Raw genomic sequence first — 18,207 nt, forward strand, 5'->3', positions numbered from 1 at the left:
CACTGACAGGTCGAAGTTGTACAGTCACGGTCAGCACTACACAGTCCCAGTCAGCGCTACAGAGTCACGGTCAGCGTTACACAGTCAAGGTCAGCGCTACACAGTCACGGTCAGCGTTACATAGTCACGGTCAGCGCTACACAGTCACGGTCAAAGCGAGGACCGGCGTTACAAAGTCACGGACAGATAGAAGACCGGCGTTATGCAGTCACTGACAGGTCGAAGTTGTACAGTCACGGTCAAAGGTCTACATTGTGCAATCATGGGCAAGCCGGGGACCGGCACACTACAAACAAGGTCAAGAAGAAGAGCGATGTTTTCAGAGTCACGGGTACACTGACTGACGAGTCACAGAAGACTGACTGGTTGAATAAAATTTTAGTTTTAGCAATATGCCAGCAATCCCATGGCGGGTGACACCAGAAATGGTTTAACTCATTGTACCCATGTTGGGGGTGATGCAAGAAGAAAATGGTATACCTTCATAGAGAAAAGGATTGGCGGTTTATAGTCACGGACAATGGGTAGAACGTCGTTACATAGACAGGGCCTATGAAGCAAGTGACTTCCCTACTTTGATTTGACCCTTCTGTCCGTGAGTGTATTCCGTGGAACACTTGCCTTGCCCGTGCGTGTATTTGTGACTGGTACCACCGCGAACGCATTGGTTCATTGCTGTTTGTTAAAGGTTAATACATAAACGCTCATGGGAATTATAAAGATTCCTTCTTTCTTGATCTGAAACAGTGGATACGTCTTCAACTCAAGTTGCTGCAGTGGCCAAACCTAAAACAAACACGTAGCATCATAAAGGCAGGTCAGAATCACCGCCTGGTTTATTATCGGGTCTGATAACAATGATTAAGTGTCACCGTGTGGTGAATGACGTTGATTCTGAACAGTTCCATACGTGGATTCACATCAACTCGCATCAGTTGATGCCGCGATTTATCAAAATCAAACCTACAAAATGAAACTTTTATCTGGCATGTCCAAACACAACGTTGACATTAATTGCATGTTGAACTCGTGATAAATCAACTGCGCATGTCAAGGGTCATACACTGTAACCGAAACGTATTTACTTTCAACAGAATCTCTAGTCTCTTCAAGAACCATCAAGGGTTGTGTGGCCATTATTGAGCGATCTGGGTGATCAATATTGGGGGTATTTTCCGCGGCCATTTGTCTAGAAGTCCCATCACGGACGGTGATACACTGTGTACACTAGGAGTACATAAAGGCGAATTTACATCAGTAGGAAACATTGAACATTATGCTGAACAGCGAAAGAAACGTAATTTTCGAAAAACAAATGGAAGCTCATAAAAGTAAGCGTCTACGTGTATATGTCCTACTTAGAAAAGCCAGAGAGTTCCGTTTCTTTTGCTGTTCAGTATAATTTTGCATAAATGACCTGGATTCCAATACTAGTCCCACGAAGTGTTATCATCAGTACTAACAGCGATGTTCCTTTACTTAGACGAGGCCTGGTCATCTGCCAGGATCCCATCCAAACAAACTGGATCGAGTGGTCAAACTATGCGATCGGGCGTTTGTCATAATATCAACTATTTGACGGCCAATGTGAAGTACTTTTCAGGAATAGTGCCGACTTAAGCGTATCTACTTCTGAAGTCGGTTAACTGCTACCAACACTCGGCTGGTCGACCCTGCTGCTGCTGCTGCTGCTGTTGCTATGATGTCTACGGCGGCAGCACGTTGAAGTTGCCTCCGAGAGTTAAGTTGTGAGTGAGTGAGTGGATTTGGTTTTACGCCGCACTCAACAATATTCCACCTATATGGCGGTGGTCTGTAAATAATCGAGCCTGGACCAAACAATCCAGTGATCAACAACATGAGCATCGATCTACGCAATTGGGAACCGATGACATGTCAACCAAGTCAGCGAGCCTGACCACACGAACCCGTTAGTCGCCTCTTAAGAAGGCCTATTCTACCCCGGGACCTTCACGGGTCGAGAGTTAAGTTGTAACATGGCTACCCGGAACAAGACAAATATATGTTTCACAATTATCTACGCATTGTTCATCGTTATTGATTGACAATCACCTGCACGCCTAGCCTGCAATACAGACCAGTAACCAAAGATATCTGGGACAGCCCATGTACGTCTAGAATGTGTGGCAAGTCTAGACTACCAGTTGCACATAACTAAGAAAGTCTCTCGGCTCCCTTTCATTATATTTCAGTTATGTTAATTATGAACAGTTGTTTGTAACAACATGCCTAGGTGATCATACAAAGAAGTGAAAAACACCCGCTGCATTCACTTGACTAGAGTCAAGTCAGGGACTCGGATCTTCAAATTCTTTTGAGTTATATATACAGTATATTAACCGATTAACGTTAAACACAATTAATCAACCACATATATATACACAATCTCAACACACTCGTAGAATTATTCACGACTTTCAATCTAAAGTTATCCATAACTTTAATTATCATTGAATGTTTTATAACGTTCCCGCTTTAGGTGGCTATTCCTTCCCACCCCCTCGGCAGCTCGGTATGGCCTTGTTCCAGTGTGACCTGGTAAATCGTCTTCACGTGGATATCGCTTACTAATTTACATCAGCAGCCTCCGACCTGTACGGCGTTATCCCCATCTACTACAACAACAACATTCTTACTACAGCTACTACAACTTGACGAGTTGCCCATTAATTATTGATGAGGCAATTGAGATTGCCGCAGAGTCGCACCTGTGGGCGTGATTCCCTCTGTACACCCTGACGTTCTCTGATCAAAGCCCTCCCCTTTCTCCAACCGACTCATCTCCCCATCTTCCACTGGTAGTGATGGCTATTTTTACTGAAACCTCTTCAATCTCTTGTTCGTGAGTCTATATAACTGTGATTTGATAAAAACGGGATAAAACAATGACGCGGCCCCTCGTCCTGGCTTTTCTCCAAGAGTTGTACTCGGCAGAGAGAGCAGTGCGACCTTACACGCTGATTGGTCGATTGTGCTACCTGAAGCTATTTGATTGGATCTTTTTACTCACGTCTTGGAATTATTTTAAGTTGGCAAGAGAAAAGCGATTCTGACACCGGAGAAGCCGCGGGTGCCGAAGATTCCACTATCAATGTAAACACAAGTATTACCGTTGATAACAGTGCAGAACTCGCATTGGGCGCAAGGCTATTCTTAGGCTCAGCTCAAGGCTTTATTGTAACGTCGGTGTAAGGAGATTTGCCTCTGCGTGCCAAGACATTTGGACCGATAACCCTTAGACATTGATACCGTAACTCTGACATCCATTCTGCAATATATCAAGATTACATGTCGTCTATGGAGCACCTCGTGTCAATTACAAATAAATGGAAACGGTACGATCTTATATATGTAATGTGAAGTTGTGGAAACTTTGGGTGATTTTTTAAATAAATGAGAGCAACAGATATATTGTTAAATGACACAGTTTATCCCATGTGGATTTGAGACCAGCAGCTGCAATCCGACACTTTAAATTCCATGTAATAAATCTCCATTTTGTACGCCGATTTCAACTGCATTATTTTGTTTCCCATGACAGACAGATGACGAGGCAACTGAGGCACACAACCATCTCCCTTCGTGTGATGCGTTCCCCTTAAACGTAAAGTCACGGGGGAACATCTTCCGAGCCTCGCTATCAAATCTGACTAGTATCCATATTTCCCTACGGGTGGCATGTTTTCATAATCTGACCCCTGACAAGGTACCAACATGAATCGCCTTCCCGTCAAGGTGTGAAGTCCACACCAAATGCGTGCTCTTCATCTGGAGTTGGCATCAGTAATAATGACATGCAGATTCTTCCCACTCAGGGCAAAAAATGTCTGTTACGACTTGACTCACCAATAAATATAGTATCAGTTACATGACACTTACATTAGCTAATAAACAGATTCATTAACATGATTCTTACATGTATCTGATAAATAACAATAATTACGTGGTTATTACATATGTAATAAATAGAGTTCTGATAATCACGATATGTAGGTATATCTATAAAGTAGGGTATAATCACGATATGTAGGTATATCTATAAAGTAGGGTATAATCACGATATGTAGGTATATCTATAAAGTAGGGTATAATCACGATATGTAGGTATATCTATAAAGTAGGGTATAATCACGATATGTAGGTATATCTATAAAGTAGGGTATAATCACGATATGTAGGTATATCTATAAAGTAGGGTATAATCACGATATGTAGGTATATCTATAAAGTAGGGTATAATCACGATATGTAGGTATATCTATAAAGTAGGGTATAATCACGATATGTAGGTATATCTATAAAGTAGGGTATAATCACGATATGTAGGTATATCTATAAAGTAGGGTATAATCACGATATGTACATATATCTGATAAATAGAGAATGAATCACAAAATATATAATTACATGTATGTAATAAATGGCGCACCAATCACATGACTATGAAAGTACATTAACGACAATCATATGAGGGAGAGTTGTGTTTAGGGTGTCAATCACTGGTTTGTTTGATACTTGGTTTGTTCTGTCCAGAATCAAACACGCCGCCGTGATGTAAGCGTAAAGGTTTTTTTCATGCATCAGCACTGATGCAGCTGTATAAGCCGCTCTGCTAGAACTGACTAAGGTAACATAGTTTCCTCCACTCCTTCAACTATTAATGTAAATCTCTTTTTCTGCTGCAACCATTCACGCTGACACAAAGACGCGATGTGCCGGATGTCGATCTCCCACTGGATTTTCATATTTTCTCTGCCGAATACCACTTAAAAAAGAGAGAGACAGTTTGTTTGTTGTCGACTTGAAACGAATTCAATGGAAAAAATGATATTGACAAAAAAATCCGTTTGCCGCCATAGTGACGTCTTCGGCCATATTTAACAGGAAAATATAGAAATTTTAAGATCTCCAGTCGTAACTGAAACTCTTTTCTAGAGTTTTTTTGTTTGGGTTCAAGCAGACTGACTTAACGACTTCTCTTGCAGATTGCTAAAAAAAATATTTCACCATAAATCACTAATGGTTCCCTCTACAAAATAATGCCCAAGTCATAAATTATACGTTATTTATATTAAAGTTGACATTTCAATCATCGTTGTATAAAACTGAATCTATTTGTCATTACACATACATAATACATGATCTTCCATAAAATATTTTTTTTCAATATAACACTGAACACTAAATTTGATTCTTGAGTCAATTAAAAAGACAAATCTACATGTATTTACACCATGTATACCATGCACAATAATGAATAAAATGAACAGCTAAATACACATACAACATAACCCTAATTCGTGACATATCGCTCCACTAAATATACTTTGCATATAAAAGTCATTGGTGCCCGCATATCCACGGAAAGTTGCCAAAACAGCGGAATGTGCGCCACCTGGCAAGCTGCCAGCGAGTCAGCTGATCGGGGCCGACTACCAGTGCTAAGACTCCATCACAACACTGAAGCTAGCGACGGCCCTGAATCTGATGGCAGCTTTTATACAACCATAACACTTCACAAAAATTCAGGTTATTTCTAAATTGTTTTATTAAGTTATTTGCTACTAGAATTTCCCTGACAAGAGATTTGAAACATTAAAGAATCGCCAAGGGGCAGTTCCAGTATTAATGATGTGAATCTCACGCCGACCCTATTATAATGTCTTTACTAACAGCTAACTTATTTTGTTGGAGGGGAGGAATTTATATTGAAATCGCGACCGCATAGCAGAAATTCATAATTACATAAACGTTTTTTGAAGGCTGTCATGATCTTCAAATGTATGGGATAGCTCATTCTAATGTACGGGAGAGCTTGCTTTCCCGACCGTTTTACCACGCCCAGCTGGCGGCAAAGCAACATCTTCCTGGAAGAGCTGGTTTATGTCCGACAAAACGACTCTATTTGCATACTTAATGAAACCACAAAACGGAGATACAGGCTAGAAATCGAAATCGGGGTTAAATGTGGTGCCTGTTACAAGTTACGTGACTGTACCGCCGTCTCCATCTCAGGCTGTAGTTCCTCATGTGCCTGTACTCATTCATTTGATGCTGCACAGACAGCTCCAGTGTATCACATCCTTACTGCTGGTGTCAACGGCTATCTCACCTGTGCATGGAGGAACCTAGCCAGGTTACACATAAGACTCAAAACTAGAGAATGAAAATAATTCCATGGATGTACTGTCCCCCGCTCCAATTCTTCGGGGAGCTGTAAAAAACGCTGAACCGTTCATTCTATCAAATGTCGGAACTCAACTCAAGTGCTCGGTCTGACGATCAAATGCTTCATACACTTATCTACTCCGTCGTTTCAGCTGGTGGTAGGAAGACTGTGCACCATCGCTCCTGACGGAGTGCGGCGTCAAATAATATTCAATCGTTCCCCCATGCAAACGGACATTTCGTTTATATATTTACGTTTATATTCCACTTCTCCCATTAAGCAGTACCCTTGCACGTGACAAACAAACGCTGGTCTAAACACCAGGTGTCATCGACTGTAAAACAATGGAGAACGTGACCCTGTGTCAGCCTGCCGGGGTAGGAGACGCAGATAGCTTTCTCATATCACCCATCAGTCAGAACGAGAACCGTGCACCACTCACAACCGTGCACCCACAACCATGCACCACTCACAACCGTGCACGCACAGCCTTACATCCAGAACACAGCACCCACAACCCTATACCACTCAGAACGGTGCACCTACAACCGTGCACCCAGAACACAGTACTCACAATCGTGTACCCACAACCGTGTACCCCTCACAACGATGCACCTACAAAAGTACACTCTGAAGTCGGCATCCATTACCGTGCACCGAGAACACAGCACCCACAACCGTGCACCCACAGCCGTGCACCCAGGCCACAGCACCCACAGCCGTGCACCCAGGCCACAGCCGTGCACCCAGGTCACAGCGCCCACAGCCGTGCACCCAGGCCACAGCACCCAGGCCACAGCGCCCACAGCCGTGCACCCAGGCCACAGCGCCCACAGCCGTGCACCCAGGCCACAGCACCCACTGCCGTGCACCCAGGCCACAGCACCCAGAACACAGCACCCACAACTGTGCACCCAGAACACAGCACCCACAACCGTGCACCATTCACAACCATGCACCCAGAACCCAACATCCATTGCTTTCCCAGCACAGACGCACTGTGTATCAGCACCACAACTTTAACGGAGTTAAAGTAAAGCTGGGTATCGACCATCAATGTTCAATTTATACATACCACACAAAGAACTATCGTTAGTTTAACGAGACATGGGATCTTACGTAAAAGCGCTAATACATCGACCTGAACAATCGATATATCCATGTGAAGATCAAAGCTGACTGTCCGTCACAGTGCATCCGATGCTCGCTTCGATCAGTCAGTACATGCACTCATAAAACAGTCAATAATTTAATTGATTAGAACCGATAGTTTTTGGTTGGCCAGTCAATAGTACATCTTGTTTATCTCAGCTAAAATTTCCGGTCAGGTAGCCATGGGTCGAAAATCATAAAATGGTTGTACCAGGGGTAGTGTGCAACAACTGCGACTAGAACCTGTCGCTAAGCCTTGTGCCGCTCGAGCACATTTGCCTACAGCATTTCGGCCAATCAGCACCTGGCCTATGGCTGACATGTTGACATGCGAATGGCACACATGACTGAGTAGCGAGGTGTTAGAAAACACCTCTACACCACTAGGGACAGGCAAAGAGTGGTTGACACTGCTGACCTTCAATCTCAAGTGACGAGTAGTGATTGCGAGTAATTATTGTTAAATATTAATCGCCCCATATGGCGCATATTCAGAGATGTGAGTCACATCTAAACCATAATGTCACGCTCGCTTTACCACGTGACCGCAAAAAAAGACGATGGCCGATTCAATTAACGTCCTCTCCGTTTACACGCACGTCTCTGCTCTCTAACATTTCTGCAGGCGGATTATTCTAGAGATTACGGTACTGAGTGCGTTTAGATGAAGTTGCATCTTCCTTTGTTGTTACCACTACCATGTTCAACACCATGACTGCAGAGCAACACCGGCAAATTTAACGTAACGGCAATTCAACTGTACGGCAGCAGTAATTTAAACACCTTATAGCATTATATCTGTCTATATATCTGTCCGTGTGTGTGTGTGTGTGTGTGTGTGTGTGTGTGTGTGTGTGTGTGTGTATGTGTATGTGTGTATGTATGTGTGTGTGTGTGTATGTATGTGTATGTATGTAATTATATTATTATATATTATATATATAATTCTGAAGATTGCTGTAATAGTTTTCCTTAGTTTATGGCCCTGCAACTAAAATCACAAAGCTAAAGACTGATATTGTCAATCAAAGGGTGATGCATTAGCATATTCTGATGCCCTCCGCAAAGTATTCCCCGGGAATCGTCTAGCTGTCAGTAACAATGACAATTCAACGAAAGGATTTAAATTAAAATTTACAATGTTCACCCAGCACCGAAGAGATGGTGCGAGGAGAAAATTGCAATGAACAATATCTGATCCAGATCGATATCTTCTCCCCCGTTCCATCTGTCATCTACCCTGCCTCATCAGATGAGCAACGATCGAGGGAGGGAGGCACTGCCGCTCCTGATTGGCCGCTGCTCAACACACTGATCCACTGACCGACCTAGCAACTCCCAACACACTGTGACAATAACCCAATCCCTTCGCCCCTCCTTCTCTCTGGTTCCGGTAAACGCTGGAGAAGCCTCCTGGCTGTCCAAACATGGCATGTTCCAGCACACAATCAATGTCTTATCGCAACCTTCACACAGTGCTCTCCATCCATCACCTCGCCAGGCAGTCAAGGCCGCCATTAAAACCGCATTGCACTTTACTCACTGCACACAACCAAACTGTATCAAACAGGGATAAATATTCGTATCGGCCTGAGTAAATAACAATAAATATCTGTATTAAGAGCGTAATCGGCAATCGCAGTGACAGCTTGCTCGGCCTCCGCTCATTTCTTGTACAATCGTTACACCACTTGGATGCAAACAGCTGACGGTGGAAGAACTTCTCTCACCGTTCAATCACAAACATATCCCATGGTGAATGTTCCTGCCTAGGTAGATATACTGATTTATATAACGGGCGGATGGGGGGATGCTGAGGGGTGACGTGTGACGAATGAGTGACAGGCCATCTCGTATTGGTCACAGCTTATATCGATTGTATTTGATATCCCAACAACAAAATTTTCTATCCTAACAGCGTAAGATGTAGGACCTAAAAATATATCTCTTATTATTCTGAACTGATCGAATTACAATCGGGAAAAAAACTTCCGCTTAAAATTGATCAGTGAAACTGCTCTGAAACAGAAACCCTTTCGTCCGATGAAGTGAAGTGTAATAAGATCGACGACAGGCTGGTGTAACTTGCATGATTTCTCGGTGAATGAAAATAATTATTTCAAGATATGAACATCATTAAATTTAGGACAGTAATGGCGCAGTGGGGTGAGAATGAGCCTATTCTTGTAACGGACGGGCGAATAATTGCTTCCATATGCAATAAATGATATGAAAAATATCTCGCAGGCAGCGGGAAATTACATATTCGTAAATGTTTCACACTTGTTGAAGGGAAGCAATAAATATTGCGTAAAATTAACATTTTTGCAAAGAAAAGAATTAATGTAACTCAGCAGTACCAACGGCCGTGAACTGCGGGGTCACACTTTCCTGCCTATCGTTTTATCCCAAAACCAACACGACACGATTGTATGTTTGTCTCCCAATTTGCAACAAATCCTCCAGAAACACATCCAGGAAAGAAACGCAACACTTCCCTCCTCCTGTCAACATTTAGATAGTGACAACCAACAAACAGTCGTGCAACAAGCCCATATCAACCAATGTATATTTCACACCCATAAAAGGAGTGCGCATTTTTATTTACGTGATCAGGTATAAAACCCTCCACAAAACATAGTGCTCTCGTTCCTTCCTCGCCCATAAAATGAGATGCTGAGTTGGAAAGACATTTTGTCTCGTCTCCACAAGAAACAAATAACAAAATGTCATCTGTTTGTCTGTCTGCTGGGGTCAGAACGGGGCATGGGAACCGGGTGCCCCGCCCCCTCGGGCCTCACCGCGCGAGATTACTTTCATTTGTTTTGGATATACATACTTATGTTTCTATTTTAAACTATAGTCATGACATGACACGTCACGGACGTCAGCGTGTAAAACAAGAGGACTGGGTTTCTGAACAACAGTCACCCCCTACCCGCCCCCCCCCCCCCCTTCCCCCCATCTGCAGGACATGTGCAGTACTGGGCTCCTCTCATTGTTATTCACACCTTGATGTTGAATTGTTGAATCTTGACAGTCTCTGGGGCAGTACTCGTTGAATAAATCACATGTTCTGTGTAATACTATTAACCGGGAGGGGCCTGGCGTACGTTTTGAGAATTGGGTGAATATTACCATACCTACTTTATTTCACAAATGCCGTGTATGCATATTCAAGTCTATGTAAAAATGAAATTATGCTGTAGTGAATGTTCTGCTGAAATGTATGCGATGTCACCGTTCTACTGAAGTACGTGTGATGTTGAATGAATGTGCTACATCCTGTTGAAGTCTGTTTACGTAAGCACATGTAGAGTGGACGCATTAAAGTGTGCGTCGATTACGCTGCTATAGAACTGTGTGCATAACTCGAGTTGAAGTGGAGACATAACTCGAATACGCATACAATTGAAGTGTACGTATAACTCGAATAGGCATACTATTGAAGTGTACGTATAACTCGAATACACATACTATTGAAGTGTGCGTATAACTCGGGTATGCATACTATTGAAGTGTACGTAACTCGAATACGCATACTATTGAAGTGTACGTATAACTCGAGTATGCATACTACTCGAAGTGTATGTATTTACTGAAGCATGTTGAATGGATGTATTGAGTATGCCTACAATTGAAGTGTATGTATTATTGAAATCCACGTACAAATCCTACACCAACAAGATAAACAACGAGGCGTTTGGGTCTGCTCGGAATTGCTGTAATGTGTGCTCACTGTCACTTATCTCCCAGTGCACGTGCCTGCACGCGCCAAGGCTCCCCGTGGCTGTAATCAGCGGCATCTGCCTGCAGAGGTAGGTAATCAGGGCTCAATGTAAGATAATATCCCTGGGAAATACAAAAGAGAGTAGTTTTTTGGTTTGTGTTTGGAAACATTCCCCCAGCTTGGACTTGTGCAGTTTGACATGCATCGGTGTTCCAAGAATGCGCCCCTTGCATCGATGCGCACGTGAGATGGCACGCGTATCTACGCACACGCGAGACGGCACGCGTATTCATGAGCAGAAATGTTTAGTTTGTTTATTTTCTATATCAGACTCATCAAAACACACGGCAAAGCCTTTGAGGTAAATAATACCTATTGACATTTCGTCTCAAATGTTCTATTCGCCTTATGCAAGTGCTGTGACGTCATAATGCCAAAACGAGGCGTTATCAAAGGAAATGATTCAAGAAAATGACGTCACATATATAAAAAGCACCGCTCGAGAGTGCATATTTTCTCCGCTAATTGCAAGCGTTGGATCGTAAACAAAGGTAGTTTTATGAACACTTATATCTCTACCATGTAAAATATCAGCTCTATGGCCGGTCCATTTGCTGGTATGGTTCTATTTTGTTTGCTGTTTACGCCACACTCCCCAATATTACAGCTATATGACGGGGGTCTGTAAAAAATTAAAACTAGGTCAGACAATACCAACAAATGGATACAGTGATATGTATGAACCAAGTCAGCGAGCCTGACCATCCGATCGTCAGTCGCCTCTAACGACAAGCATGAGGCATACTGACGACTTTTAACCAGCGTTCGAAATATCCGCCGACCCGGAGGCCCAGCGCCGGTTGTTTTCATAATCGGGCCGGCAGTCTCATATACATGTATGTGCATACCCTCTTGGCCTTCAGTAAATTAACAGTCAGTTATTTTTCAACTGGAATGTTTCCCCTACTTTAACATTCGAGAATCGTTAAAGATCAATTTTACGATAGCTTACACTTTCACTTCTTGGTATTTCAGCGTTTTGGCGTAGTAATGTCAACACCAGTCTAACAAATAAAAACTGTGCGTCATAGGCTTCGTTTGGTTTTGTAGAAACAGTGTGAAACTATTCAATGTGGAATATTTTGTTTTCTTGGTTTGACTTTAACCGAATGGCAGCAGGCCCTGGTGGTCAGCTGGTAAATTGAAGTATTGCAAACACTGCTTTAAACCCCTATTTTCACATGTACATGCAATTTTTCACGAGGTAATTGTGAAATACTGTAGCAGCAAGCTCATATCTGATTAATCGTTAACACCTAGTAACTTGTTCCACGATCGGGATCTCAGTAGGAGAGACATTTTTGAATACAACAAATCAAATCAGGATGAAATGTTGGCTCTCAACTAAATGATTGCCCCAGCAATATAACTCATTCCTCGTCCAATAATACTTAAATTGGGATATGATGTAATATTTTGTGTGACGTTAATATTTAAACAGTTACCAATTAATACAAAGGAAGTTGTTAATATCTGTCGACAGCCATCCTGTGTACATATGTATAGGTCTACATGTTAGAAGAGAATTATAGTTCAATAAATAAATGTTGTATGCAAACTGTTCTGGGTTCTGGAAAAGATCCGTTCTATATAAACGCTGTTCTCTTCTCTATCGACTTCCACTATCAACATATGGTAGTCAATGAGCGAAACGTGACAACGACCTTGACCCTGAGTAGTATTCATGAATGGATGTAGGTACAGAAGATTCCCACGGCGATGGTCAGTCTGATCCTCCATTGACCACGCGGTTCGCGTTTCAACCAACGGGCTCGCCAGGGAGAGAGAAAAACGTCGGGAACGTATGGAACACCATGTCTGTTGATGAACGTCTGCTTAATACTAGACGACAAAACAAAGGAAGACTATAGCCTGGCCCATAATGAGACCTGGTGACGGGCAGCTGGTTGTAAGTAATGTTTAGCCACGACTGACATACCGACATCATCCATCATCCACGCCCAGCGCTCAGATGATACGAAAACAAATCCATTATTTCTGTTTAAGAAGTCGAAATGAATCAACCAAACAGCGAAACTAAAATAAGATATCACTTTTCTCATCAAACAAATTCAACTCATCATACCAATATTCAATCAGATTTTACTAATCGAAGATGCTATCTTTTCTTCAGCCCACAGGCACATTTCGGATTTAATCTAAAAATTCAAGATTTTTAAACTGCTTGATGAGACACTAAATTACTATGAACAGATGAGTTTACAATGATGAGATTAACACAAGCACAAAGCAACACGTTTTTCAAGATTAAAGCAATAAAAAGCAAAAAAACAAAAAAAACTGGTTAAACGTTTATTTGGCCCCAATTTTAAAGAACATCTTAATTTGTTGAGGTCATTGAAAAGCTAGTATCATATGGCATGTGTATAAGTGAATACTTTACTAATTGTTTGAAAATCATTCGAGAAATATGTTAAGATAAAAGACACACTTTTGTCCTGTAGAACGTGATTTGATATCATGAATACGATGACCTGACATGATAGTAGGAAAGGTTGGATAACAATTATAACATCATATATACGGAATAACATGGGTGGCATTCCACCTCTATATCAGCATCGGTGGTGTAGACGTCATCGTAATGGTTTCTACTGAAGGGAGTTAAAGGACAGACACCCAATTGTTTCATGTGGCAACAGATAATTTGACATGACATACATGTCAACCCATGATAGATGAACTTATGGGCACGTGGAACATTTGGATATTCTTGAACTTCTCCAGAGTGGTATATGTAGTTCACCCGGGTGCCGACACAGGGACGATGGGTACGTTGGGTAATACATCCATTCATCCTTAAATAAATCATTTCAAATTCTAAGTAGTTGATTGTGATTTGTATTCAAATTCGAACACGGATTAGATAATTTGGAGAATAAGCTTCAGATTAACTCATCACTTTAAAACATTGAAAAAGAACGAAAATGCAGTTTGTTTTAAAATATTCATCAATTATTAACAAATTGAGAACAGAGATTTCAGAAACCTAAATATTGCAAGTTGAAAACTGTATTTGTAACAATCACAAGCATATCCAAACACGTTTCTATGACCAAATAATCTATGACCAAATAATATTTGTACAATAGAAAACATTTTAAAATAGGTGTACCATGCACTGAAATTGCCCGTTTCTCTTCCATGTTGTCTTCAAACGCTCCATAGATAATTAATCACAATGATACCACTTTAGGAATGCTGGAAAGACCAGCAGCATCAAACACACCTACTATCTTTTGTATTATTAATGTCTTGTAAGTTCTGATATTTATAAACAGTATTATAACATTCCCACTTGACAAACTATATATACTACTGGACGACCCAAACTCGAGCCGCTGTTTGGGAGTCAATCAAGCGCGTTTATATTTTCTCGCTTTGCAGATAAACTAAGGTTTCTGAATTTTTCACCCATGGACTACAAAGATAACGTTTAATTCCACTGAGAGGGAGATATTCTAGTGACATACATAAGGACAACGGGGCAGGTAGATCAATGTTGTATCTACATGCAGAGCGGTTATAAACACTTGGGATGGCGTTATAGTGAGCCCGGGCTTTCTCACGCCAATACTTGACGGCACGTACCTGTCACCGCAGGCTGTCGCGCGCGCCACGCGTCATCAAAACAATGTTGGCCATAAAGTGGCTTGTCCACAGCCCATTACAATACCTTGCATCAGGGTAAGACGAAACACGTGTCGGGGGCCCGAGCCACTGTGTACTGTTTAAAACGTGCACGCCCGGAGCTGGGTGAGCGTCTGTATATGTGATGTATATATGATATAGTATAGAGTTCATACGGTGCTCAAACAGATTTAACCGCCTCAAGGACCATCCTTAAAGTTCATGCACTTCATCGGCTTCGGCTTTTCGTGCCAGCGTAAGGATGGAATTGGGATCCTATTTCAGTTTATTGAATTAATCAATTCTTGGAAATCTACCCATCGTAATTTGTTGAATCTGTTTTGCCATAACATACACACGACAGCATGTCGCTTATTACACGGACAAGTAGTAGTCTTATACTCCTCAGTCATGAGCCTGTAGTAATTACAGAAGTACCGTTCGTTCGACCGTTTCACCTGATTTTTTTCTTGGCAAGACTTTTGTCAAAAGTACAATTCCAGTTTGTAATAAATACAAGTAAATAATCACATGACACATGAAGCGGACACAATGATGAATATCGAAGGATCTGTCAAAAGCATAGCGTACGTCACAGTTAATTTTATTGTAAATAACTTCGAAGGTTGTTAGACGGCGAACACGCGCACGTGGTTGGTTACAAGACAAGCCTGTTCAACACACCCCAGACTTCCATCTTCCATTGAAATACTGATATTCAATACCGACGTATGACATCGCCGAATGATTTCTTTACAATAAATTCTATAGTCATTGATAGCATATGCGACCTTAAATACCGTTGGTTACAAGAGGGAATGCCCTCCTAGTGTTGTGTGAGGTCGCGCAACACGCTGGGTTAGTTTGGGTGTAATTGAAATATTAACTGTTCTACGGTGTTCAAACCTATCATTGATTCATAATATACACAATCATTAAAAAAATAGGATGTATGTTTACAGCTATATTACTTCGACACGCCTTCTACTGGTATGGAATGAAAAGATAGGATTCTTGTGGGTAGGTTATCCCCACGTGCGGGGTAAATATACGTCTGAACGCTCGTGTGTGCACGTTGAGAGGCTTTCCCGAGGTAAACCAAACAAATAGCCCAGTATATAGGCCAATGGTGACGTAATAACAATGAACCTTACAGCGAAAAGTTGGCATGAGAACCGAACACTTTGAACAACCACCTTCTGCAACACACGTTCAGTTGCCAAGAAAATCACACTTCTCTACAAGAAACAAATTGTTGTATCTGTTCGAAGTCATTCTAGTTGTCAGCTTTGTTCCGTGTAGGAGCGTACATAGAAATAAAAGTGAAATAAAATATAATAAGTGGGTACTTACGGTCCAAGCGAAGTTAAAGGGTAATTCCAGAGTGTTGCCCGTTCCTTCCGGGAGGGTGAAGGAATTTCCATGGTGGACAAGGCTGGACACATTCCCGAACGTACATGTCCCATCGGGGGTCACCCGGGATTGGTATTCCTTGAGACAGGCTCTGAACTGGGTCTTACAAGGGGTGCTGCACACACCCTCTCTCCCTCTACCCCCCGAACAACACACCCCGCTGGCGAGCTCCCCCCTGGGGTTGTTGACAGAGAGTATACCCAGCTCGAATACTCCCGACCCCGAACACACTTGCATCACGACGACGACAACGACGACGACAGTGCAACAGTGGAGATAAAACATAGTTTAAAGGCCAGGTCTGCAATAATCGTTGTAGACGTTCCAGTGTACTATGCTTTCCAAAGCATACCTGTTCCAGCCCTTGAGATAGTACACAAGTTGGCCCCACGCTTGTGCTCGCATACATTCCTACCCTGAAACTCGTTTCAAATATCACTTTCACCCATCTTCACAAAGCGGCAAAAACAGTTCACCGCTGCTGAAAAGAATGCAAAATGACATCCCCTCAGAGAGTTAGCCAGTGTCGGAAACTTGTACAAAAAGTGTTTCGACTACCTTATGGTGTGGGAAAGTATAGCGACCGACAGATGCTAGTATTTTTAGTCAGTTGTAGTGTGCGCATGCTCGGACGTTCAATTAAAGGGGCTGGCACTGGCTGTGTTCAATCGCGTTATTGCACGAGCTGAGCCGCCGCTAGCGGAGGGAGGGGCAAGGAAGCGTCCGGTAAACACTGGTCAGCGTCGAGCTCTGATGAGGGGTGCACCTCCAACGTCGGTCAGGGTGACTGGGCAAACTTACATTGCACTTCGTAAACTTGAAACAAGTTAAAGATTGTTGTAGCGCGCGGTGGAAGTGTTTTGGCCTGGAAGAGCGTGACAGCGTGCTGATCGGCGAAGAGCTGCTTGAAACTTGATCAAGGCTGGTGCTGCAGACGATACAGTGAGTGTTGTCAGCACGCGACACGTGCTTCTCACGCGCCAGCACGTGCTGGTGGAATACCGCAACATAGCAACGGTATGTGTCGTCCCTAGAGACGGGAGTCACGCGACACGAGACAGGCTACACTTTCTTGTTACCCACAAACTCCGTATCAACCCACCTTCATACACAACGGTTACGCAGGAACATCTGCAGACAACAGCTGTATATCAAGTGCATATCAAGAATTGATATTGTCACTCAGATGATATTGTGAACATATCCTGTCGGATATCAGTAGATTTTCAAAAGAAACTTGAAAACACCTGTGTTATAACCAAGACAAAACCAATAATAATTCTTTACAGGCGTAGCAAAAATAATTCATTTATTTTATACGTTCTATATCGCTTATTATTTACGTCTATATTCTACTTTGAGGATTTATCTTGACTCTTCATGAATGTTTGTAGGCGTTACGTTTTACTCGACTGATTAATCTGTTCAAGGTGGAAGTCGTTGAAAATATATTACTCTGCGAAATCACAGATCAGGTATGTGTCTTCCTGAAACTGTTTCTGAATACTTAAGAAAATACAAACGTGTGTGTATATACGACAGTAATTTAAAATGTACAGCATTTTATCAAATTTACACCCAGCAACAAAAGATTAATGTTGGTAGATTATTTTCGTTTCGTTGTCATGGTGCCGGTGACGTCACGGTTAGTTTACGTACCGCTGTGTAGTTTTCCACAAACAACATTATATGTGACCTTATTCCATTTCCCCAAACCTCTCTCCCAAATATTCCCCTGGTATCTGTGTCAGACACTAGTGTATGTAATATGTAAATGTAACCACATAATGCGGGTGTTGCCGCTGTACCAGACACAGTCTATGTTGTCACTCACAGCTGCTGCTGTTTTTCCTTCATATCGCCCCAAAGTATAAGTCCCAAACGATTCACAAATTCATTTACGACGATGTTCTGGCGAATGTATGAAAACGTCCAGGTGGATGCGAGCGTCTGCCCAAGGTCACGTGATCCAGGTGATGGAAAGGGGACCGTGGGAACGATGCTGCGAGGG

General features: G+C 42.3%; 1 protein-coding gene across 1 annotated transcript in view; it reads right to left on the minus strand.

Moving 5' to 3' along the window:
- The window catches only part of LOC137293669 (protein jagged-1-like), a 76,581-nt gene extending 59,440 nt beyond the window's left edge, over window positions 1-17,141 (minus strand). Inside the window, exon 1 of the mRNA XM_067824359.1 lies at window positions 16,137-17,141. Within this exon, the coding sequence (XP_067680460.1) occupies window positions 16,137-16,481 (345 nt within the window). The 5' untranslated portion in view covers window positions 16,482-17,141. The remainder of the gene's footprint in view (window positions 1-16,136) is intronic.
- Window positions 17,142-18,207: the final 1,066 nt, after the last annotated feature.

This window comes from Haliotis asinina, chromosome 8, assembly GCF_037392515.1.
Source record: "Haliotis asinina isolate JCU_RB_2024 chromosome 8, JCU_Hal_asi_v2, whole genome shotgun sequence".
Classification (NCBI taxonomy): Eukaryota; Metazoa; Mollusca; class Gastropoda; order Lepetellida; family Haliotidae; genus Haliotis; species Haliotis asinina.